The sequence below is a fragment of the Danio rerio genome, chromosome 25, assembly GCF_052040795.2.
Source record: "Danio rerio strain M-AB ecotype USA chromosome 25, GRCz13ab, whole genome shotgun sequence".
In the NCBI taxonomy this organism is placed as follows: domain Eukaryota; kingdom Metazoa; phylum Chordata; class Actinopteri; order Cypriniformes; family Danionidae; genus Danio; species Danio rerio.
Genome location: NC_141045.1, coordinates 835,001 through 861,091, shown reverse-complemented (window position 1 = coordinate 861,091; position 26,091 = coordinate 835,001). Strand labels below are relative to the sequence as shown.

The 26,091-nt window shown below is 35.2% G+C and overlaps 1 protein-coding gene across 3 annotated transcripts in view; it reads left to right on the top strand.

Moving 5' to 3' along the window:
* LOC101886654 (A disintegrin and metalloproteinase with thrombospondin motifs 20) overlaps positions 1–26,091 on the top strand; it is a 148,276-nt gene that overhangs the window by 92,204 nt on the left and 29,981 nt on the right. For all 3 annotated transcript variants that reach the window (XM_087311336.1, XM_087311334.1, XM_087311335.1), the window contains 11 exons: positions 15,511–15,656; positions 16,269–16,450; positions 17,654–17,790; positions 17,961–18,078; positions 18,155–18,250; positions 18,433–18,599; positions 19,276–19,405; positions 21,723–21,849; positions 22,393–22,603; positions 23,147–23,311; positions 25,367–25,531. In XM_087311336.1, the coding sequence (XP_087167462.1) occupies positions 15,511–15,656; positions 16,269–16,450; positions 17,654–17,790; positions 17,961–18,078; positions 18,155–18,250; positions 18,433–18,599; positions 19,276–19,405; positions 21,723–21,849; positions 22,393–22,603; positions 23,147–23,311; positions 25,367–25,531 (1,644 nt within the window). The remainder of the gene's footprint in view (positions 1–15,510; positions 15,657–16,268; positions 16,451–17,653; positions 17,791–17,960; positions 18,079–18,154; positions 18,251–18,432; positions 18,600–19,275; positions 19,406–21,722; positions 21,850–22,392; positions 22,604–23,146; positions 23,312–25,366; positions 25,532–26,091) is intronic.

Here is a 26,091-nt window from a genome sequence, read left to right as displayed (position 1 = left end):
ATCACTGAACAGAAATAATGTCCAGTATAGAATATAAAGTCCTGCTGCAGTGGAGACAGAATGAATATTGTGTCTGACTCCATCATGAGCTTGGAGGACTGCATCCATACATCTCTGACATGACTCACATCACTGATTAATAAAGTCATCTGGAATGAAGAAGAAAGCCTTCAGCAGGATCCCAGAGTTCATCAAGAGTCTTTGTGTTCATCTTCAACGCCTCCTCCTTCATCAGCTCAATAATGTTCATGTCTGGTGACTTGGCTGGCCAATCCTGGTGCACTCTTTGCTTTCAGGAGCTTTGATGTGGAGGCTGAAGTTTGAGCAGGAGCGCTATCCTGCTGGAGAATTGTCCCTCTCCTGTGGTTTGTAATGTAATGGGCAGCACAGATGTCTTGATACCTCAGGCTGTTAATGTTGCAGATCTCACGCACGCCCCCATACTGAATAAACCCCAAACCATGACTTCTCCTTCACCAAACTTGACTGATTTCTGTGAGAATCTTGGTCCATGCTGGTTCCAGTTGGTCTTCTGCAGTATTGGTGATGATTGGGATGCAGATCAACAGATGATCCAGCAGAGAAATCCACCTTCTGACACTTTCACACATCATCAACTAGAAGACCAGTTATTATCTGCTGCTCTGACAACTGGGGTCCACCACAAGACTACTTCTCAACAATAGGGTGTATGGCTTAAGGTTCACTTTTGTTTGTTTACGGTACTATGAGGTACATATTTGTGCTTTTTTGGTATTAATATGTACCTTTAAAGACCTGTATGGTAAAAAAATAATCCCATTTAAAGACTACCGCCCCAGTGACAGAGTGTAAAGGTGAATTAGTTTATTGAGTCTGGATTGCTGTGTGCTTTGCATTTCATCCAAGTCCACACCCCCACACACTGCAAACACACACCCAGAGTTGTGCAACTGCGGGGGTTCAGTGCATTGTTTAACAGCAGCTCATTTACATTAATTAAATGAATGACTGCTTTTATCCAAAACGATTCACTAATGAGGACAAGAGAAGCACTTTAAGTCATCAGTGAGTCGCGGTACATAAATGCTGTAAGTCTAGGTTTATATATAAGTCCAAGCATACGGAAAGGAGCGAGTGTATTTTATGTTTTGTCAGTTTAGTGGCTAATTCTTACAAATTCGTATGAGTTCAGTCGTGCAAAATTGTACGATTTTAATAAGGAGGCGTGGCACCTAACCCCACCCCTAAACCCAATCATCACTGGGGTTGAGCAAATCATACTAAATTGTACGAAATAGATCATACAAATACATACAAATTAGCCACTAAATCTAAAAGTTACGAATTGCCGTGAGATTGCATTGGTCCTACAGGTGGTTTGTCAAGCCCACTCACCTGTGTGAAGCACACTAAGAATTGCACACCTTTACTCAACAGTAAAACAGCAGCTCATTTACATATATTAATTTAGCAGATGCTTTTATCCGAAGCGATTTACAAATGAGGATAAGAGAAGCACTTCAAATCATCAGAGAGGAGCGGTACATAAATGCTGTAAGTCTTAGTTCATATGGAAAGAAGCGAGTGTGTCTACAGGTGGTTTGTCAAGCCCACTCACCTGTGTGAGGCACACTAAGACTTGCACACTTTTACTTAAGAAGTATGCAGCACTTATAATAAGGTGTCTGGTGAGTATATGGAGAGGAAACAAGTGTGTTTTCTACAGGTGGTTTGTCAAGTCCACTCACTCAACAGCGTTGACCATTAAAACAAGTTGCATGATGACCTTTCAGAAATATGAAGTGTTGACAAGAAAGTGTCTGGTGCATACGGAGAGTAGAGTGTGCGTCACCTGCTAAGGGCACTAAGGGTGCAATAGCCAGCATGAATATGTGCTTGTGAGAGGGTTTCAATAGCAGGATAAATTGGAATGCTCTTCAAGAACACTATTGAGAAGACCACCAGCATCCACTTGTTCTAGATACTGGAATCAGGCTTTTTAGCTTGAAGTTGGTCATTTATTTTAATTGTGAAGCTCTTCCTTTCAGCTGGGGGACTGTAGGGAAAAGCTGTGCAACTGCGGGGGTTCAGTTAATTGTTTAAGAGCAGCTCATTTACATTAATTGATTTGGCAGATGCTTTAATCCAAAGCGATTTACAAATGAGGATAAGAGAAGCACTTCAAATCAAATCATCAGAGAGGAGCGGTACATAAATGCCGTAAGTCTTAGTTCACATGTAAGTCCAAGCATATGAAAAGAAGCGAGTGTGTCTACAGGTGGTTTGTCAAGCCCACTCACCTGTGTGAGGCACACTAAGAATTGCACACTTTTACTCAAGAAGTATGCAGCGCTTATAATAAGGTGTCTGGTGAGGAAAACAATGAGTGTGTTTTCTACAGGTGGTTTGTCAAGTCCACTCACCAATGTTGACCATCAAAAAGAATGGCATGATGTTCTTCCAGAAATATAGAGTGTTTAAAAAGTAGGCGTGGCCCCTAACCCCACCCCTAAACCCAATTGTCACTGGGGGATGAGCAAATCATACAAAATTGCACAAAATTGATCATACGAATTCATACGAATCAGCCACTAAATCTAAAAGTTACGAATTGCCGTGAGATTGCGTTGGTCCTACAGGTGGTTTGTCAAGCCCACTCACCTGTGTGAAGCACACTAAGAATGATTTCTCATCAGTTGCACAGCTTTCCCTACAGTCCCCCAGCTGAAAAGAAGAGCTTCACAATCAAAATAAATGACCAACTTCAAGCTAAAAAAGCCTGATTCCAGTATCTAAAACAAGTGGATGCTGGTGGTCTTCTCAATAGTGTTCTTGAAGAGCATTCCATTTATCCTGCTATTGAAACCCTCCCACAAGCACATATTCATGCTGGCTATTGCACCCTTAGTACCCTTAGTAGGTGACGCACACTACACATTTTCTTGTCAACACTCCATATTTTTGAAAGGTCATCATGCAATTTGTTTTGGTGGTCAACATTGGTGAGTGGACTTGACAAACCACCTGTAGAAAACACACTTGTTTCCTCTCCATAAGCACCAGACACCTTATTATAAGCGCTGCATACTTCTTGAGTAAAAGTGTGCAATTCTTAGTGTGCAGAAAGTGTCTGGTGCATATGGAGAGGAGAGTGTCTGTCACCTGCTAAGGGCACTAAGTGTGCAACAGCCAGCATGAATATGTGCGGGAGGGTTTCAGGAGCTTGAGAACTGCTCTTGAAACTAATGAAATGCAATCGTCTTGTCAGTGAGGAAAATATAAGCAAATATTTTGGTAGTACTCCAGTTAAGATGCTTGTAAATTGAACTAAATGATAATCACCCTTGCATTCAGTTCCTCTTGGAATAGTGTTTAATGTCTAGAGGTACTACAGATGCTATTATGTCGCAGCTAAAATGAAGGTAAACTATAGAAATAAAGCTGAAAATTAAAGATTAATTTAATTAACTTGTAAACAAATGATATCGGGATGTCAGTGAGGAAAATATAAGCAAATTTAACAGCGCGATTGTGCATTAAAATGTGATGTAATCAGTCTGTTAGTGGAGTCAGGATGGTAGTACTCCAATAAAGAGGCTTGTAAATTAAACCCAATCATAATCGCCCTTGTATTCAGTTCCTCTTTCAATAATGTTTAATGTCTGGAGGTACAATAGCCACTATTGTGTATCTAACCAGCCTCAGCTCAGCAGAACCTTCAACCTGTCCTCGTCTCAGGCAGTTAGAGAAAGAGACTGAAGTCTTGTAAACGTCTGGCGCTGGAGAATTTCTTGGCTGCGGTTCTCGATGTTGGCTGGTTTTCCTGGCAGCTGATTTCTGGATTTTTCCTCCTGCTTGTGGATCACTTGTCACTTCTCCTGCTAATCTGCACATGTTTCCAGCCAGACGTCCAGCAACGCCGGCCCAGTATCTGATTTTCACCGGTGAGTTGCTGTTTTGGTTGCCAAGTAAAGGAGGTAAAGGTGCGTTCAGGCTGACTGCTGCTTGTCAGATGGCTTACTTTGTTTGTTTTGTCTTCGTTTAAGCAGGCGAGTTGATTGAAAACTAGTTTAGCCAAGTTTTCAAGTGCGAGCAGTTGCTTGGTTTTGCATCAGTAAGACTAATAAACCGTACACCGCTGTTGTTATTTAGAGTTTGTGTCTTGTTTCTAGTCTAAAAAACTGTAAATCAGGAAGCATTTTCTAGACATGCGAAACATGTGTTGTTTTTCAGAAATAATAAGTCAAAATTAAGTGAGTTTCTCTTTAAAACAAGCACAATAATCTGACAATGTGGAAAGGAGAATAATCCTAGGTCAAAGCCAAAGCAAGGGGATTTTGCGTACTCCATTGGCAGATTATTTAGCTTGTTTTAGGAAAAACTCGCTTCATTTTGACTCACTATTTCTGAAAACAAGACTATATATTGTGTCTTTCTAGAAAATGCTTCGTGTTTTAAGAATTGCTTGATATTTGGACTAGAAACAAGACAAAAAGCAGGCACCTTGATGTCAAAATGACAACAAAAAATGCAAATCAATCTGATGTCAAAATCTATTTGACATCCACATTGATGCCCTTTTGACCACTAAAATGATGACACAAAGAAGGTATCATAATATATGAAAAGTTTTATTCAGTTTCATTTTATTCATTTCAATTTATTCTGGATTTTTCTGTCCCTGTACAATGCATTTAAACCACCTAGATGTAAAAACGACATCAAATAGACATCCAACCATTGGCATCAATAATTGGACGTCAATGCTAAATGTCAGCTTGATGTTATTTTGACTATGAAGTTAATATAAAGTGGCACTTTAAAATAAACATTAAAATCCAAATTTATTTTATATCAATTGACTAAGTTAATGTCAAAACATCATCTTAGAGCATTGACCTAAAAACACAAAATAGCACGTTAAAAGCATGAGAAATACAGCCCTCTACAATCTTAATGTCAAAACAACATCAAAACAACATCTAGCATTGGCATCATGTTTTCTGATGTCAATTTGATGTTGCTTTAACGTCAAGATGGTCAATTAACATTAAATCAATTAGCATTTTTAAAAAATGTGTCAAATACATGATAAATGCTAATTGACTTGATGTCAGTTGACTAACACTGGCATTAAAACATGTCAACTACCTTGATGTCAAAACGATAGCAAAGAGATATCTTACACTGGCCTCATGTTTTCTGATGTCAATTTGCTGCTGTTTCGACATCAACTCAGTCATTTGACAGCAAATCTGTTAGCATTTAGTGAATTGACATCAAATTAGTTAGCATTTTCAAAAAAGCACATCACGACACGTCAAAAATGCAAATTGATTTTGTGAATTGACTAACATTGACGTCACAAAAGATGTTTAAAAGCAAAAAACCCAATCCTACAATGCATTTAAACTACCTTAATGTAAAAATGACATCAAATAGACATCTAACACTGGCATCACGTTTTCTGATGACATCGTGTGTCAACTTGATGTTGTTTTGACATAACGTTAGTCAATTGACATCAAATGAATTGAATTTTGCCGTGTTTTTGAAAATATCAGTGATCAAAAATCAATGAACTAACCTGATGTCAAAACAACATCAAATCAGCAAAAGATTGACTTCAGAAAATGCATAAAAAAGCATCAAAAATACATAAAAAACACAACCCTACAATGCCTTTAATCTACCTTGATGTAAAAACAACATCAAATAGACATCTAACATTGGCATCACGTTTTTTGACATGAACGTTTGTCAAATCGATGTTGTTTTGACAGAAAGTTAATCAATTGACGTGAAATCAATTGATTTTTGCAGTATTTTTGAAAATATCAGTGATCAAAAATCAATGAACTAACCTGATGTCAAAACAACATCAAATCGACATAACATTGACGTCAAAAAATGCATAAAAAACATGAAAAAACATAAAAAATTCAACCATACAATGCATTTAATGTATCTTGATGTAAAAAAACGACATCAAGACATCTAATATTAGCATCAACGTTATGTCAATTTGATGCTGTTTTGACATCAAGTCAGACATTTGACATCATATCACTTAGCGTTTAGTCAATTGACAATAAATCAATTAGCAAAAAAGCACATTAAAACACGTCAAAAATGCTATTTAATTCCATGTCAAATGAGTAAAATTGATGTAAAAAAACAGGTTAAAACCATCAAAAACCCAACGCTGCAATGCATTTAAACTTTAAACATCTAACACTGGCATCAGGTTTTCTGATGTCAATCTGATGCCGTTTTGACATCAAATCAATTACATTTTTATGAGTTTTGATATTGTTGATGTGGAAAACAGCAAAAATGTGAGTTGATTTGATGTTGATTGACTAGGTTGATGTCAAAAACAACATTAAACTGACGTCTGGTGTTAAAAAACACATATAAAATTTGATAACACTTTAAGTCACAATTCAAAATATCAACAAACCATTTACTAACACTACCAGCTTAATAAACTACTCATCAGCTACTTATTAATAGTTAGTATGGTAAAGTTGGGTTTAGGATTAGGGACGTAATCTAAGATCATACTTTATAGCCACTAATGAACAATTAATATCTTAATATTAGCCATAAATTTGTGACCTAAGCTTAAAATGTTACCAACGTTTTTGATGGCAATGTTAAATGTAAATTTAATTTTATTTTGGCATCAAGGTAGTTTAGACAAATGTTCATATATTATTATAATTTTTGTAGCATTTTTTTTGGTGGTCAAAAGAACATCAATGTCGTCTGGACGTCAAGATTTTGATCAAATTTTGACATGTTTTTGATGTTGTTTTGACATCAAGGCGGCCCACTGGGTTACTATATCCTGAGAGGTTGGACGTGTTGTTGCTGTTTTTGCAGAACAAACCCATATATTTTTCTGAACGTGTGTGTTCGAACATGTTTTGAGGATAAAAGTATGTTTTTTTGTGTTGTTCAATGACGGTGTGTGAATGTACACGCGCACCTCCTGTTTCTTAGGTTTGTTGTGGACACTGAGGTCTGTCATTAAGATCTAAAGGGATTTATTTCAGCAGATCAGCTGTTCAGTTTCTCGTGTCACACTTTACCTCAGTGAAGGATTGTACAGGAATGTACAGCAGACGTTATGTGTGTCAAGTGGTCATTTAGGGAACCTGATTTTACTAATAACACCATTTGAGCTTTAGTTATGATCAAGCTGTTGTTCTGCCATGGCAATAGTTGTCCTGAAAGAGAAAACTGAGGACTAATGACGCTAGAGTGCCTCTTGTGGTGACAGTGAATACAACACTGTCATTTTTTTCATTTTTGTTTCTCTTATTTATTCACTCATTTGATTATTTGTGTATTTATTCACTTGTTTTATTTTTTTATGTTATTTATTTAATTTTTTTATTTCATTCATTGATTTATTTTAAAAATATAACATTTATTTATTTATACATTCATTATTTATTTTAATATTATTTTTATGTTAATTTTGTAAATGTATTTATTTATTTATACAATTATTTATTAATTTGTTTATTTATTTTATTTTTTCTAAATGTTATTTTAATTTTAAATATTGTTTATTTAGATTTTTACATGTTATTTATTTATTTTTAAATATTGTTTATTTGTTTATTTATTTATTTATTTATTCATTCATTAACTTTATTTTAAAAAAGTTAAAAATGTTATTTAGAAAAACTAAATGCTAAAAAATAAATACTAAAAAATATTTATTTTTACTGGTATTTTTAATGTTATTTAAAAATAGGTAAATTTATTTCTATAAAGGGTATGAAATGTTTTTATAAATTGTCTTTATTTATTTAATTTGTTTATACAAATATTTATTTATTTATTTATTTTTCAAAAAGTTATTTATTTTATTTGTTTAAATTTTATTTATTTAAATATTTTACATGCTATTTGTTCATTCATTAATTTACTTTTTTAATGTCATTTATTTTATTTGGTATTTATTTAATTTTTTAAATATTATTTATTTAATTTATTTTATGTTTTTGTTTTATTTTTAATTGTTATTTTTTAATTTTATTTATTTTATTCTTTAAATGTTATTTATTTTATTTTTAAATGTCATTTATTTTATTTATAAATGTTATTTATTTTTTAATGTAAATTTTTTTAATTTGATTTATTTAAATTCATTTATTAATTTTTAAATGTTTATTTATTATTTATGTATTTATTTATTCAGTAACTTATTTTATTTTTAATGATATTTATATTTATTTTAAATGTTGTTTTTATAAATGTTATTTTATTTATTTATTTTCTACAATTATTTATTAATTTATTAATTATTTTTAAAAACAATTTATTTATTTAAATGTTTTATATGAAATTTATTTGTTCATTCATTTTTTTTCCATTTATATACATTTTTATTTTACATTTTTTAAAATAAAATTCGTTAAAATCCTATTTTTTTCATTTATTCATTCATTTATTTAATTTTTTAAAGGATATTTATATTTATTTTTTATGTTTTTTTTTATAAATGTTATTTATTTATTTATACAATTATTTACTTTTGGACCATTTCCGCAGATTATTGTCTTTAATTAATAATAATAATAATAATAATAATAATATTATTATTATTATTATTATTATTATTATTATCATTATTATTATTGTTGTTGTTGTTGTTATTGATGTTGTTGTTGTCATTATTATTATTAATCATGGTAACTCTACCTCTTTTAAATTTGAGACAGGTTTACCATGTGTTTTGGAGTGTTTTTTGTATTCAATTTTTATGTTACTCTCATGTTAAAATTGTTTAATTTCATATAAAATTGTTCATTTCTAATTGTTACAAAATAATATCCTAATATTTATTGTACTTTTGCATTCTACATGATGTAAAAATTCTGAAACGAGTGGCCTGAAATCTAAAACTAATCGCAGTGCTGTCCTCATTTATTTTTGTATTTCCATTATATCGTGTTGTATAAACTCTCACAAATAATTTGCATTGCTTGAAATAATGCACAATATATACTGGGAAAGGATGGCTTCTTTCTTTCTATCGAGATTTGATTGACTGGTGAAAGTTGTGCTGTGATATTTTTGCCAAGAAGTGGAGGAGTATTCCCCAAAATTAACAGCAAGAAAATGAGCTGAACCACGAATCGTGCTCAATAAGCCTCAACGCTTGAATGAGGAGCGTAAATAGAGTCAATTTTGATGTCACGCTGATGTAAGTCATGTGTGTGTGCTAATTGAACCCGTGTGTGTGTGTGTGTGTGTGTGTGTGTGACCTTTGACCCCTGAGCTGTGAGAAGTTCTGCACGTACGCTGATGTGTTCTGCGAATGAGTGTGTGTGGAAATGTGTTTTTTCCCTCTGTCATTGCAGCGCTGATGGATGTGTGTGTGTGTGTGTGTGTGTGTGTGTGTGTGCGTGTGTGTGTGTGTGTGTGTGTGTGTGTGTGTTTGCACAATTACAGGACTGGGTGTTCAACTACAGCAGATGGAGTGTGTTTCTGAACGCTTCATGCTGTTTATTTTTGTATTTATTTAGAGCTCAGGTGTTTACACATACAGTCAAAATTATTAGCTATAAATATTTCCAATATTTCCCACATGATGTTGAACAGACTCAGGAAATGTTCACAGTATGTCTGAAAATATTTGTTCTTCTGGAGAAAGTCATTTGTTTTATTTGGGCTAGAATAAAAGCAGTTTTTAATGGTTTTAAAGCCATTTTAAGGTCAATATTATTAGCCCCTTCAGTGTTGGATTGTCTCCAGAACAAACCACTGTTATACAATGACTTGCCTAATTACCCTAACTTTACCCTAATTACCCTAATGAATACCCTAGTGAAAGCCTTTACATGTCACTTTAAGCTGAACACTAGTGTCTTGAAGAATATCTAGTCTAATATTATTTACTGCCATCATGAAGAAGAGAAAAGAAACCAGCTATTAGAGATGAGTTATTAACACTATTATGATTAGAAAGCTACATTAGAGCTACAAATCCGCCATTGTTGGACTACAACTCCATACATGCACTCCGCTCACACACAGATGCTCCTCATTCTGACTGATTACACACGCACCACCGGAGGATTGTCATAGACTGATTACACACACTATTTAAGCAGCACATACACTCCCTCCAGTTGCCGAGTCTTGTTTACTGTATGTTACATTACAACGCGTTTCCTTTGTCTTAGTTGTCTTTGGATAAATTGGCAGTTCATTCCGCAGTGGAATGACCCCTGATTAATAAAGGATTTAAATTAATGATTAATAAAAATGAATGAATGAATGAATAGAGAATATTTTATATTTAAATTAACAAATGTAAGTATGTTACTACAGACAATATTATATGTACAGTTATAATATTTGCAAATTTAATTGTAAACTAATTATGTTATGAATAATGTAATTATGTGTTGATATGTGTGTCAATATTCACTATAATTCATTCATTTATTTTCCTTCAGCTTAGTCCCCAGTGGAATGAACCGCCAACTAATCCAGCATATGTTTTACACAGTGGATGCCCTTCCACCTGCAACCCAGTACTGGGAAACACCCATACACACTCATTCACACACATACTCATACACTAGTGCCAGTGTAGTTGATCAGTTCCTCTATAGCGCATGTGTTTGGACTGTGGGGGAAACCGGAGCACCCGGAGGAAACCCACGCCAACATGGGGAGAACATGCAAACTCCACACAGAAACACCAACTGACCCAGCCGAGACTCGAATCAGCGACCTTCTTGCTGTGAGGCAACAGTGCTAATCACTGAGCCACTGTGCCGCCTATTTGCTAAAATATAAATGGTTTAGCAGCAGTGTGTTGAGATGTTGAGGGAAGATTGTGGTGAGCAGGAGGCTTCACAGCTTTATTAAAGAGTAGATGCTTGTTCAGATTGATGCTGGATGTGATGTTGGAGTGTTCGTCTGCTTATGAGAAAAGAAAGAAGAAGAAGATCTTATTGTCCAATTCTGTGTGCCGTGTGTGCTTGTGCAAAGGGTGTTTTCTAGCTGTGGACTCCCAGCGGTTTGTTGGCATTTATTAAGTGTGTGTATGTAGTGAGGTGTGTGTGTGTGGTGTGTGTGTGTGTGTGCGTGTGTCTGTGTGTGTCAAATGTAAAGCACATGTGGGCAGCATCTGGGCTGGTTTTTCTCACTCGACCTTCAAATATCTCACTGCATTCTCAATTAAGAACAAATCTTGACAAGCTCACATACAATCTCTCTCTCTCTCTCTCTCTCTCTCTCTCTCTCTCTCTCTCTCTCTCTCTCTCTCTCTCTCTCTGTCTCTCTCCTGCATTATATAAGATCATAGTTTAGTTTTGGGGGTCTCCAACAACAGGCTGATGCACATGCAAGGTCAAAAAACGCATTCACTGTCTTATAATCTGCATTTATTTTTACCCAGTTATCACAACAATGACACAGTCTGATCATTGGTCTGTTGAATCAGTCTGATGTGACTGGTATGATGACCCAACCAGATGTGATTGGTCTGATGACCCAGTCTGATGTGATTGGTCCGATAACTCAGTCTGATGTGATTGGTCTGAAGACCCAGTCTGATGTGTTTGGTTCAATGACTCAGTCTGATGTGATTGGTCTGAAGACCAAGTCTGATGTGATTGGTGTGAAGACCCAGTCTGATGTGATGGGTCTGATGACCAAGTCTGATGTCATTGGTCCGATGACTCAGTCTAATGTGATTGGTTCAATGACTCAGTCTGATGTGATTGGTCTGAAAACCCGGTCTGATGACCCAGTCTGATGTGATTTTTCTAATGACCCATTCTGAGATGTTTGGTTCCATGACCCAGTCTGATGTGATTGGTCCGATAACTCAGTCTGATGTGATTGGTCTGATGACCCAGTCTGATGTGATTGGTCCGATAACTCAGTCTGATGTGATTGGTCCGATAACTCAGTCTGATGTGATTGGTCTGATGACCCAGTCTGATGTGATTGGTCTGATGACCCAGTCTGATATGATTGGTCTGATGACCCAGTCTGATGTGATTGGTCTGATGACCCAGTCTAATGTGATTGGTCCGATAACTCAGTCTGATGTGATTGGTTTGATGACCCAGTCTGATGTGATTGGTCTGACGACCCAGTCTGATGTGATTGGTCCGATAACTCAGTCTGATGTGATTGGTCTGGTGACCCAGTCTGATGTGATTGGTCTAATGACCCAGTCTGATGTGATTGGTCCGATAACTCAGTCTGATGTGATTGGTCTGATGACCCAGGCTGATATGATTGGTCTGATGACCCAGTCTGATGTAATTGGTCTGATGACCCAGTCTGATGTGATTGGTCTAATGACCCAGTCTGATGTGATTGGTCCGATAACTCAGTCTGATGTGATTGGTTTGATGACCCAGTCTGATGTGATTGGTCTGACGACCCAGTCTGATGTGATTGGTCCGATAACTCAGTCTGATGTGATTGGTCTGGTGACCCAGTCTGATGTGATTGGTCTAATGACCCAGTCTGATGTGATTTGTCCGATAACTCAGTCTGATGTGATTGGTCTGATGACCCAGGCTGATATGATTGGTCTGATGACCCAGTCTGATGTGATTGGTCTGATGACCCAGTCTGATGTGATTGGTCTGATGACTGTCTGATGTGATTGGTCTGATAACTCAGTCTGATGTGATTGGTCTGATGACTGTCTGATGTGATTGGTCTGATGATCCAGTGTGTTTGATCTGATGACTCAGTCTTATGTCATTGGTGTGATGACGGTTTGCTGTATAGGGCTTTATGCTAACTCCAAGTAATAGCAATAATATACATTCCATATAAACCAACACAGTTTCCCCGGGTCTGTGTGTGCGTCATGTAGGCCGGTTAGTGTTTGTTCAGACATCACAACCAAAACGATTAGGGATTCAAATGAATGATGATTCATATTAATGACTCTGAGTCGACTCTTTCTTTTTAAAGTTAGTAAAGATTTATACCTCAGCTGGGTGTTTCCCGCAATGTAGAGCCGTGCTATGCAGCACATGTAAGGTCATCTTCATAAACCCATCGCCGTGTCACTTTCATCTCCTTGATTGTGTTTTCAGCTCAGCGTTTCATTATTTCTCTCTCGTCTCGCCCGCTCCTCAGGGCATCTCCACACCTTCTCCAGTCTAATTGAAGGTCAGACGAGCCCAGATGCTCCTATTGGCAGAACAAACAGCCCGTACATATGGAGTGTGTGTGTGTGTGTGTGTGTGTGTGTGTTCTGTCTCCCGCAGCACCTTTTCAAGCCAAACAAAGGCGCAGTAAACATGCAGACGGCTACACTCAAGTCTCTTACACAAACACACACACACACACACACACACACACACACACACACACACACACACACACACACACACACACACACACACCCACAAACATGTGTACACACATGCACACACACACACATTGATTTCTGAACACACACATACTCTCTTGGCTGTGTGCAGGGGTTGATGTCAGTAGGTGTGTGTTTTATCACTTGTCGTGATCGTGCATTCGTTCTCCATGAACTCGGAGTGTGTGTGTGTTTTTTCCAGATGAGCATTTGCATTTGTTTATCTGTGGTCTGGTGTGTGAAACACCTGTGTGGGAATACCGTTTCATCCTTATATAGCTCATTCTCATAAATATCCAGTCAGTCTAAACCACACACACACACACACACACACACACACACACACACACACACACACACAGAGCGCTGACTCTGTCTGATAGGTTTATAAAGTGTTCAGACAGCACAGACTTTCCAGATGACAGAGAGCTGATGGAAACACACTCATGGAAACACAGACGTGTGCAAACAGATTCAGGTCTGCAGATCATTAAATCAGCTCTATTATGCAGCGGCACAAAGCAGCGAACCACTGACTGTCATGTTAAAACATCCACTATAGTCAACTATTGTTTTGTGTTTTATTGATTGTATTAAACATTATTATTTTTTTTCATTTTATGATTTTAGTTTGTGAAATTTAATTAAATTTTATTTAAGATTTTCTTTCATTTTATTACACTTTTTTTCATCTTTTTATTTTATTTTATTGTTAATATTTTTTTGAACATTTTCTTTTATTTCATTAAACATTTAGTTTTCTTGTTTTTTAAAGTTAAACATCATTTGATTTTATTACACATTTAATTTATTTTGTAATTTATTATAATTTTGCATATTGTAATAAATGTTTAATTTTATTTATTTATATAAATTTTATCTTATTTTATGAAACTATTTATTTTTATTTTATTATATATTTTATTTATGGTTTAATTTAATTTTATCATTTAATTTTATTTTGTAATTGTTGTATTTTTCTTTTCTTTTTGATAATTTTCTTTTATTTTTAATATATTTTCTTTTATTTCATTTTGAGTTAAATTAGATTTTTATTTAAATTAAATTTATTTGATTTTACAATTTGATTTTGCAATTTTATTATTCTTTATAATTTGTACTTTTTTGTATTTTTAATTTATTAAATATTTTCTTTTGTTTTATTACAGATTTTAATTTAAATTTTTTCATTTTATTTTATATATTATTTAATTTATTTCATTTTATTTTTATGTTTATTTTTATTTTTAATTTATTTTAATTTAATTTATTTTATTTCATTTTGATTTTATTTATTTCATTTTATTTATTTAATTTAATTTTATTGTATTTTTATTGTTATTTATTTCATTTTATTTTTTAATTTTATTTAAAATTTTATTAAATTTTTTAAATTATATTTTATTAATTCTGTGTGTTCTGTTTTGCTGCTGCCAGACTCCAGACTGTAATGACTGTAATGGTAAATTCCAGCCGAACGCTGTTGTGTAACGAGTGTGTGTGTGTGTGTGTTTATCAGAGGAGACAGAAACCATATATATTCAGAGATGTATATCACACTCAGCATTATGAATGAAGCAGTCATGAGCGCCGAAACACGAGCTCAGATTCTCTTATTCTCACTATAATTATTCTTCCTGTTCAGAGGCCGATTGTGCTGCTGAGACACGAAATACTGCCCAGATACACACACACACACACACACACAGGAAAGTAGTTTGACATGTAGGAAAGTAGTTTGACATGATGCTTTTATGTTTTTTTATTTTTTTTATTTTAAGCATGCCATAAAAGCTCCACATACACACAATAGTATTAATATTACACACACACACACACACACACACACACACACACACACACACACACACACACACACACACACACACGCACACACAAAACCTCACACACATACAAACAAACACAGAACAAAAGACATTAAATACTCACACAAACATACACACAAAAAACATAAATCCACACACACGCATATAAATATACACACAAACACAGACAAAATAATAATGATGATGATGTTTACATGTTCCACAATTTTATTTCATTATTAACTTTTTTATACCAGATAATACTGCAGATACTATCATTTATACTGTAGTGTGTGTGTGTGTGTGTGTGTGTGTGTGTAGTACTGCAGGCACGGCATGTGTGTGAATAAGCAGCAGGACCTGAAGCCGGTGGATGGTGAGTGGGGCCCCTGGGGGCCGTACAGCGTCTGCTCCAGAACCTGTGGAGGAGGAACACGCAGCAGCAGCAGAGACTGCAACAAACCTGAGTGAGTCACACACACACACACACACACACGCATCACTGCAGATGGCTTAATTAAACACACACTAAACTGATCAACAGTGGAATCATAAGATCATAACTTCTGTCTGTGTGTGTCCATATAAAAATACTATAGTAATTTAGACTAAACACTGTAGTGCCTTTGAACCATACTACTCTACAGTACTTCAATTGATCTGTTGTGGTGATTCTACAGTTGCTATGGTAACACAACAACTATAGTAATTGATCTGTTGTGGGGATTCTACAGTTGCTATGGTAACACAACAACTATAGTAACTGATCTGTTGTGGTGATTCTACAGTTGCTATGGTAACACAACAACTATAGTAACTGATCTGTTGTGGTGATTCTACAGTTGCTATGGTAACACAACAACTACAGTAATTGATCTGTTGTGGTGATTCTACAGTTGCTATGGTAACACAACAACTATAGTAATTGATCTGTTGTGGTGATTCTACAGTTGCTATAGTAGCATTGATTTGCTTTACTGATCATCAATAATTTATTGTTTGATTGATTGATTTACTGATGTATTGATCGCTCTGCTTCAGAAACGGTCATTGATTGATTGATGGTGTGTGTTCTTCAGGCCAAGGAGCGGCGGGCGCTTCTGTGTGGGCCGCAGGATGAAGTTTCGCTCCTGCAACACAGATGCCTGTCCTCGAGGACAGAGAGACTTCAGAGAGGAGCAGTGCTCACAGTTCAACAACAGACACTTCAACATCAACGGCCTGCCAGCGTCTGTGCGCTGGATACCCAAATACAGCGGCAGTGAGTATCACACACACACACACACACACACACACACACACACACACACACACACACACACTATTATAATAATACAGTATATGTTGTAGTAATTACTACTGCTACTAATTTTGCTATAGAGTTCCAAATTTGTCACACAACAGGTTAATTACTATAATTTCTGTTACCATAGCAACTATACATTTACCGCAACTGATAGATTACTATAGTAGTTGTGTTACCATAGCAACTATAGAATCATCATAACATCCGTTATTGTAGTTGTAGTGTTACCATAGCAACTATAGAATCATTACAACATCAGTTATTGTAGTTGTAGTGTTACCATAGCAACTATAGAATCATTACAACATCAGTTATTGTAGTTGAGTCACCATAGCAACTATAGAATCATCACAACACCAATTATTGTAGTTGTCATGTTACCATAGCAATTATAGAAACCTCACAAAACCTAATATTTAAAGTTGAGTTACTATTGCAACTATAGAATCATCACAACATCAGTTTGTAGTTGTCGTGTTACCATAGCAATTATAGAATCATCACAACATCAATAATTGTAGTTAAGTTACCATAGCAACTATAGAATCATTACAACATCAGTTATTGTAGTTGTAGTGTTGCTATAGCAACTATAAAATTGTTACAACATCAGTTATTGTAGTTGAGTTACCATAGCAACTATAGATTCATTACAACATCAATTATTGTAGCTGAGTCACCATAGCAACTATAAAATTATTACAATGTCAATTATTGTAGTTGTAGTGTTACCATAGCAACTATAAAATCATTACAACATCAATTATTGTAGTTGTAGTGTTACAACAACAACTATAGAATCATCACAACAAATCAATTATTATATTTGAGGTAACATGGCAACTATAGAATCCCCACAACATCAATTATTGTAGTTGAGTTACCATAGCAACTATAGAATCATTACAATGTCAATTATTGTAGTTTAGTTACCATAGCAACTATAGAATCACAACAAACCAATACATGTACTTTACAATAGTATGGTTCAAAGACATTACAGTATTTAGTATAAATTACTATAGTATTTTTGAATAGGCATACACACTGTACAGACGGAATGTATTAATTATTTTATTATGTGTGTGTGTGTGTGTGTGTGTGTGTGTGTGTGTGTGTGTGTGTGTGTGTGTGTGTGTGTGTGTGTGTGTGTATCAGTTCTGATGAAGGACCGCTGTAAGCTCTTCTGTCGAGCCGCAGGGACGATGGCCTATTATCAGCTGAGGGATCGTGTTGTGGACGGGACGCCGTGTGGACCAGACACTTACGACATCTGTGTGCAGGGACTCTGCAGGGTACACACACTAACATACACTCTTATATTCAACACAAACTACACATGCTCTATGACTCCACTGATGATCAGTTCAGTGTGTGTTTAATTAAAGGAAATTGAGATCAAACTTTAGGGTGATCCATTTAAATGCCATAGTTTACAGTACGTGTTTATCTGTTTGCCTCTTAGCAAGCAGGCTGTGACCACGTTCTGAACTCGAAGGCCAGAAATGATAAGTGTGGTGTTTGTGGAGGAGATAACTCATCCTGTAAGACGCTCTCCGGCACCTTCAACAACGCACAATACGGTGAAGATCTGCTGTTATTTCTCCTCATTCTCCTCATGGGCGTCTGCTTTTTCTCATCTCCTCTCTTGTATTAAAGGTTATAATGTTGTGGTTCGAATACCTGCGGGTGCGACCAACATCGACATAAAGCAGGTCAGCTACTCAGGATTACCAGAAGACGACAACTACCTCGGTCAGTTCACTGCAAACACAAAAACACACACTGTAGGAAACACACCAAAAGTAAAGCAGATTTCAGATCTGCATTGTAAGAAATAGCTGTCAATGAACAGTTTCTGTATTTAGTAATGGATTATTTGCGGTTGAGAGTTGCATAGTGAGATGTTGATCTTGACCTATTGTTCCTCCTCTCAGCTCTTTCTGACAGTCAGTCGAACTTCCTCCTGAACGGGAACTTCGTAGTGTCCATGTTTAAAAGGGAAATCAGCTTTAAGGGATCAGAGATCGAGTACAGCGGCTCTAACACTACGGTGGAGCGAATCAACTGTACACAGCGCATCGAGGAGGAACTCGTGCTGCAGGCAAGACCACACCCCCTGCTGGCCTCCGATTTAATCACATTTCACCATCAGTGTCACACAAAACCACACTGAACCAATCACACTTCACCGTCAGTGTCACATGACAGAAAACCAGATTACCAATCAAATATCTTATCTTTCACATTATTTCGCTGTGTTTAGTTAGGAATATGCTTCAAAGGTTCGTAGTACATAAGAATTAAGATTATGTAAGATGAAAACAATGTTGTGTATATACAGTATATGCTATTTTATTTTAATGTTTACATCTGTTTGCAGTTTTGGTTAGTATTTTGTGTACTTTTTGTTTTTTATATCTTACATATTTAAGTCTATTTTTAGTACTTAAGTAAATTTCATTTCAGCTAGTTTGCCTATTAGTTAAGCACCATTTCTTAGTTTCAAACTATTTTCATCGTTATTTTAATTAAAGCAATTTGTAATAGTTTAATTTAATCATAGCAGCATTGAATACGATTTTTTCACTACTTTTTTTGTATAAACCTGGAATTATCTTGACAAACTTTTTAAAACATGCAGATATCATATATCAGTTTCAACAGTGAATTCAAACATTAGTTAAGATGTTAACAAATTATGTTGTGTAGCAGTGTTGAGCTGTGTAATAGCACTGAAATGAGCTCATCTGAGAGTTTTTTTTTTCCTGTCATCTTAGGTTCTGTGTGTAGGAAACCTGTATAATCCAGATGTCAGATATTCCTTCAGTATTCCCATTGAGGAGCAGCGGGAGCAGTTTATATGGGATCCGTCAGGGCCGTGGCAGGAGTGCAGTCGCATATGTCAAGGTGAAAATCTCAACATAAAACTAGACTCAAAATTCTTGTTTGATTGTGTTGCTGTATTTATGCTGGAAGTTTTTACTGTGGGGATTTTGAATATCTCTTTTTATCACATAATAAATCATACTCCAAAAATGCTTTTTTTGCCATGCAAAGAATTTATGTTATATTAATCAGTGCAAATGTTATATGCTGAAACCCTACAGGTCAAACCTTTCGGAAACAATCTTTTATTTTAGTCTATGTGGTTATCCGCTAATGTCAATGTGAGGCTTAAAATATCTGAACATTGCATTAATCTACATCTAAAATTCTTGTTTGATTTTATTGGCATATAAAAGTTTAATGTTTTTACTGTGGGGATTTTCAATATCTTTTTTAATATCATAATAAATCAGAAAAAAGTAAAAAAAAAATAGATAAACAAGGGTAATTTCGCTATGCAAAGGAATAAAATGTTATATAAATTAGTCCAAATATTATATGTACAAACCCTACAGTAAAAACCTTCAGAAAATAGTTATAAATGAAACTATCAAGTTTGATGTATGTACATGCTGCTGAGGTGAAGAAATAAATTCTATTATAATCATAATATACTGTAAAAAAAATAATTTCGCCATGCAAAAGAAGGAAATGTTATATAAATTAGTGGAAATGTTATATTTACAAGCCCTACAGTGAAAGCATTCAAAAGATAGTTATGAATAAAACTATTAAGTTTGGTTTATACACGTGTTGCTGAAGTGGAGAGATTAACTCAATCATAATCAGAATATACTGCAAAAATAATAATTTCGCCATGCAAAAGAAGAAAATGCTATATAAATCAGTGCAAATGTTATATGTTGAAACCCTACAGTAAAAACCTTCCGGAAATAATTATGAATAAATCTGTTAAGTGTGGTGTATGCAAGTGCTGCTAAAGTGGAGAAAAATCTCAAGAGAATGACCATTAAGATATGAACTTAATTGAAGTCTACAGGCACAAAAAGAAAAAAAATCACATCACAAAACTACATTAAAAGTTAAATGTGTGTTTCAGATGTTCTCTCTGCACCATACTCATATTTTTCTTCCAAATTATGAAAATAGAATAGACCACAATCTTCTATTTTGGTCTATGTGGTTATCCGCTAATGTCAATGTGAGGCTTAAAATATCTGAACATTGCATTAATCTAGTTCCAAAATTCTTGTTTGATTTTGTTGGCATATAAAAGTTTAATGTTTTTACTGTGGGGATTTTCAATATCTTTTTAAATCTCATAATAAATCAGAAAAAAATGTAAAAAACAAAACAAAACAAATATAGATAAAAAGGGTAATTTCGCTATGCAAAGGAATAACATGTTATATAAATTAGTTTAATTATTATATGTACAAACCCTACTGTAAAAACCTTCAGAAAATTGTTATGAATAAAACTATCAAGTTTGGTGTATGTGCATGCTGCTGAGGTGAAGAAATAAATTCTATCATAATCATAATATACTTTAAAAAATAATAATTTCGCCATGCAAAAAAGAAAATGTGATATAAATCAGTAGAAATGCTATATTTACAAGCCCTACAGTAAAAACCTTCAAATGAGAGATATGAATAAAACTATCAAGTTTAGTATATGCAAGTGCTGCTGAAACAGAGAAATAAACACAATCATAATCAGAATATACTGCAAAAAATAATAATTTCGCCATGCAAAAGAAGAAAATGTTATATAAATCAGTGCAAATGTTATTTGAACAAGCCCTACAGTAAAAACCTTTAAAAGATAGTTATGAATAAAATTATAAAGTTTGGTGTATACATGTGTTGCTGAAGTGGAGAGATTAACTCAATCATAATCAGAATATACTGCAAAAATAATAAATTTGCCATGCAAAATAAGAAAATGTTATATAAATCAGTGCAAATGTTATATCTACAAACCCTACAGTAAAAACCTTCAAAAGAGAGTGATAAAGCTATCAAGTTGAGTATATGCAAGTGCTGCTGGGTTGGAGAAAAAAACACAATCATAATCAGAATGTACTATATATACTATTATAATAATAAATTCGCCTTGCAAAAGATGAAAATATTATATAAATCGGTGCAAATGTTATATCTATAAACTCCACTGTAAAAATCCTCTAAATATATATATATATATGAATGTAATTGAAAACTATTATCATGTCATTTGGTCTGCTGGTTTATTAGTAAGTCTGCATATGGCACGGTGATGCTTCCCTTTTGGTTTTGGATGGACCCATGCTTTTTTGGGGGGGTTTTATTTGTTTTTACATATTCTTGTGTGTGCTTGTGTGTGTGGTGTGTAGGTGAGCGGCGGCGTAAGGCTGTGTGTGTTCGTAAAAGTGATCACCTGGTGGTTTCGGAGCAGAGGTGTGATTACCTGCCTCGACCCAGAGGAACCATGGAGCCCTGCAATACTGACTGTGAACTCAGGTAAACGTTGACGCACACAATGCTGATTGGTTAAAAGTTAAACGCTTAGCACAACTTCTGCAAGCACCGAATTAAGATCCAAAAATGCTTATTTAAGTTGTTTTTATTTTTGGTGTTTTAGGTTTTTAATTGGGTAACTAAGATTTAAAGCAAATTAAAATGAAAACTTAGCTCCAACAGCATAAAATGTATGTATGTTTTAAAAATAAACACTTTATAAAATGTAAATATGTAACTTTTATTAGTTTTTATTTTAGTATTAGTTATTTTTGTGTACTTTTTTAGAGAATTTGTCTTGATTTTGGGAATGTAATATTCATATTTAAATAACTAGAATATAATGTATCCCTGTACTTTTATCGGAAGTTTTAGAAAATGTTTTAAAAGTTGAATTAGACTGTTTTTAAAGAATGTCTTAAAATATTAGGTCTTATAAATATGTTATATTATTAAATGTTAACAATGTAACAAAATGGAAAAAATATTTAATATTCAAGTTTAATAAATCATCAAACTCTGTTTTAATGTTTTTTTATTTGTCAGGTGGCATGTGGCAGGCAGAAGCGAGTGCTCCAGTAAGTGTGGTCCGGGTTACCGTACGGTTGATGTGTTGTGTCTGCGCTACAGTCTGAATAAGAGGCAGAGTGACCGTGTGGAGAGCAGATCCTGCGCAGAACTGAACAAACCACAGAGCAGAGAGGGATGCCATGGAGACTGTCTGCAGAAGAGCTGGCAGTACAGCAGCTGGACTCAGGTTACACACACACACACACACACACACACACACACACAAACACACACACACTCACATACGTACAACTCTTTGAAACTACCACTTTTAAGCTTTGATCCAAATTGTGGTGTTTTGGTGACTGTCGCTTTAAATTCAAATGAGACAGTGCTCTTTTCAGAAGAGGGTGGAGCTACAATAGCGACAGATGTACAGCAGCACTAGCTGTGTTGTGAGTGCTGGTCAGGTCTGCATGTTGTCATTGGTCAGTGTGTGTTGATGCTTCTGTCAGTCTATGTCGCTCCTGTCTCTGTTCATCTAAAACTCCACATCTATAATCCTCTGAGTCTATGCTGACATGATCTTCAGCAGCTCAAACACTCTAATGGTTAATGGACAGACGGCTGCTTCTCACTCAGGGCTGTTGTTTATGCTAATGAGATGGAGTGATTGGCAATAGTGGATGGGGCTTTCCCCTGATTAATGACACCCATACAAAGGGAAGCAGAACAGAGCAAAATCTCAGAAGTGTCCTCCTTATTTAAAGCAGTGTTATTGTGTTTTTAGTGCTCCAAGACCTGTGGCCGTGGCGTGCGTACGCGTCAGGCGATCTGCATGAATAATCTGGGTCGTCGGCTGGTGGAGCGCGAGTGTGAAACACAGCAGAAAGTCCTGAGCGAACCCTGCAGTGATGTACCCTGCCCCGACTGGACCGCCAGCACATGGAGTGAGGTACTGGAACAATGACGATCAACTGTTACACCGCAGTGTTGGGGAAGCTGCTTTAATAGTGTTTAATTACTGAACACATCATTCAATTTTGATCTAAATAGCCTTTCTTCCTGCTTTGTCTGTAATTTAATTACTTGACTCAATACTACTAAATCACAATGCATAGTCTGTGTGTGTTGATACACCAATACCGTGATTTTGTTTAGTTCATGGTATTGGACCCATGGTACAGTATGGTACATTTTCATTTGCTATGAAATGAAGTTTTATTAAGTTTCATTGCATTTGTTCCATTTCGTCGTGTTCCATTTTGTCGCATTTCATTGCTTTTTCGTCACATTCCATTTAATCACTTTGCATTTTGTTCCATTTCATCACGTTTCATTTCATTGCATTACATTTAATCACATCCGATTTTATTCAGTTTTGTTCCATTCCATTGCGTTCCATTTCATTCGTGGTGTTTCATTTCTTTATATTTCATTGAGTTTCTTTCTGTTTTATTCATTCCGTCCCATTTCATCACGTTTCATTTCGTTGCAATACATTTAATCGCGTTTCATTTCATTGCAATACATTTCATCGCGTTTCATTTCATTGCAATACATTTCATCGCGTTACATTTCATTCAATTTTGTTCCATTTCATTGCGTTCCATTTGTTCATCGCATTCCAATTCTTTACATTTCAATGTGTTTCATTCTGTTTTATTGCATTCCGTTCCATTTCACCACGTTCCATTTTGTTGCAATTCATTGCTTTTTGTCGCATTCCATTTAGTCACTTTGCATTTTGTTCCATTTTGTTGCATTTCCTTTTGTTGCATTACATTTTATCAAGTTCCATTAAATTCCATTTTGTTCCAGTTCGTTGAGTTCCATTTCGTTCTTCGCGTTCCATTTAATTACATTCATTGTGTTTCCATTTTGTCATGTTCCATTTCATTACATCTAGTCACTTTGTATTTTGTTCCATTTCATTGCATTACATTTCATCACCTTCGATTTCATTCAATTTTGTTCCATTTTGTTGCTTTCGATTTCATTCATTTTGTTCCATTTTGTTGCTTTCGATTTCATTCATTTTGTTCCATTTCCTTACATTTCATCGCGTTTTATTTCATTGCATGACATTTCATCACATTCGATTTCATAAAATTTTGTTCCATTTCGTTGCGTTCCATTTCAGTCGTCGTGTTCCATTTCCTTACATTTAATCGCGTTTCATTTTATTGCATTACATTTTATCACATTCGATTTCATTCAATTTTGTTCCATTTTGTTTTTCGCGTTCCATTTCATTACATTCATTATGTTTCCGTTTCGTAGTGTTCCATTTAGTTTCATTTCATTGTGTTCCATTTTGTTTTATTTCGTTGTGTTCCATTTTGTCACATTTCGTTCATCGCGTTATGTTTCAATGCATTCATTGTGTTTCCTTCCGTTTCATTGCATTCTCCGTGTTCCATTTTGTTCCATTTTGACGCATTTCGTTGGATTACATTTCATCAGGTTGCATTATATATAATTTCATAATGTTCATTTTTTTAGTTCCATTTTGTTCATCGCATTCCATTTTGTTAAATTTAATTGCGTTTCTAAGTTGCATTGCTTTTCATTTCATTTCACTACCTTCATTTTGTTAAGCTTTGTCATGTTCCATTTTGTCACATTTCATTGCTTTTTCGTTGCACTCAGTTTTGTTTCATTTCATTGCATTTTATTTGTGGCATTCCATTTTGATGCATTACATTTCATCACGTTCCATTTCGCTCCATTTAGTTTCATTTCGTCTCATGTGACTTAAAACTTAATGACAAAATTTATGAACTCACGCTCTCTGAGAGATGAGTGGATATTTGCTGGATCACTAAGGCTGAGGAGATGACGACGGGTTAATTTCCTTCCTTTATAACCTCGGTTCACTAGGAGAGCTATATAGGTAGACATCACTAGATGAGATTTTTTCAGCTTGGTTTAAATATCGTTACACCACTAATGCATAGACTATAGTAATTCAACTCTTTTACAGTGAATCTGTGTTTGTCCACTACAGTGTCTGGTGACGTGTGGTAAGGGTGTGCGACACCGGCAGGTGCAGTGCATTCTGGGAGATGAGCGTCTGAGTGAGCAGCGATGTGACCCCAACACCAAACCCTCAGCGGTGGGCAGCTGTACACTCCCCGAATGTGCGGCCTGGCAGACCGGAGCCTGGAGCCCGGTGAGAAACACACACATTTTGCACTATTACACACTCCGGCTCTGTTGTAACCAGGTTTTTCCTGACAATTTACATTTATTCACTGGAGGAAAAGCCCAGTGTGACCGCAGCTTTAGTCCCTTTATTAATCAGGGATCACCACAGCGGAATGAACCACCACTGTTATTATTATTGTTATTATTTATTGCATGCATATTCAAATGTATAATTGCTTGTTTAGGTGTTATGTGCTTGTTTTATAGTGCTCAGTTTTTTGACCACACTTGGTTGTTTTTCTCATTTATTTATTTACATTGTAAAAGCGCTATAAAAATAAAGGTGAATTGAATTGAATTAGATGGAAATTAGAACTGAATTTAGAAATAGTTTTGAAACAAATCTTTGCCTTGATAAACTTAATTAAATATGGCATGTATGTCATTTAAAAAGTATGTTGGTGATATGCACCTATGCAGGTCCAAAATGCGCATACTCATGCTTATTACACTCACTGGGATGCACAGCAGCACACTAACATTTTCAAATATGAAAAATTAAAGGATTAAAATCTTAAAAATCTA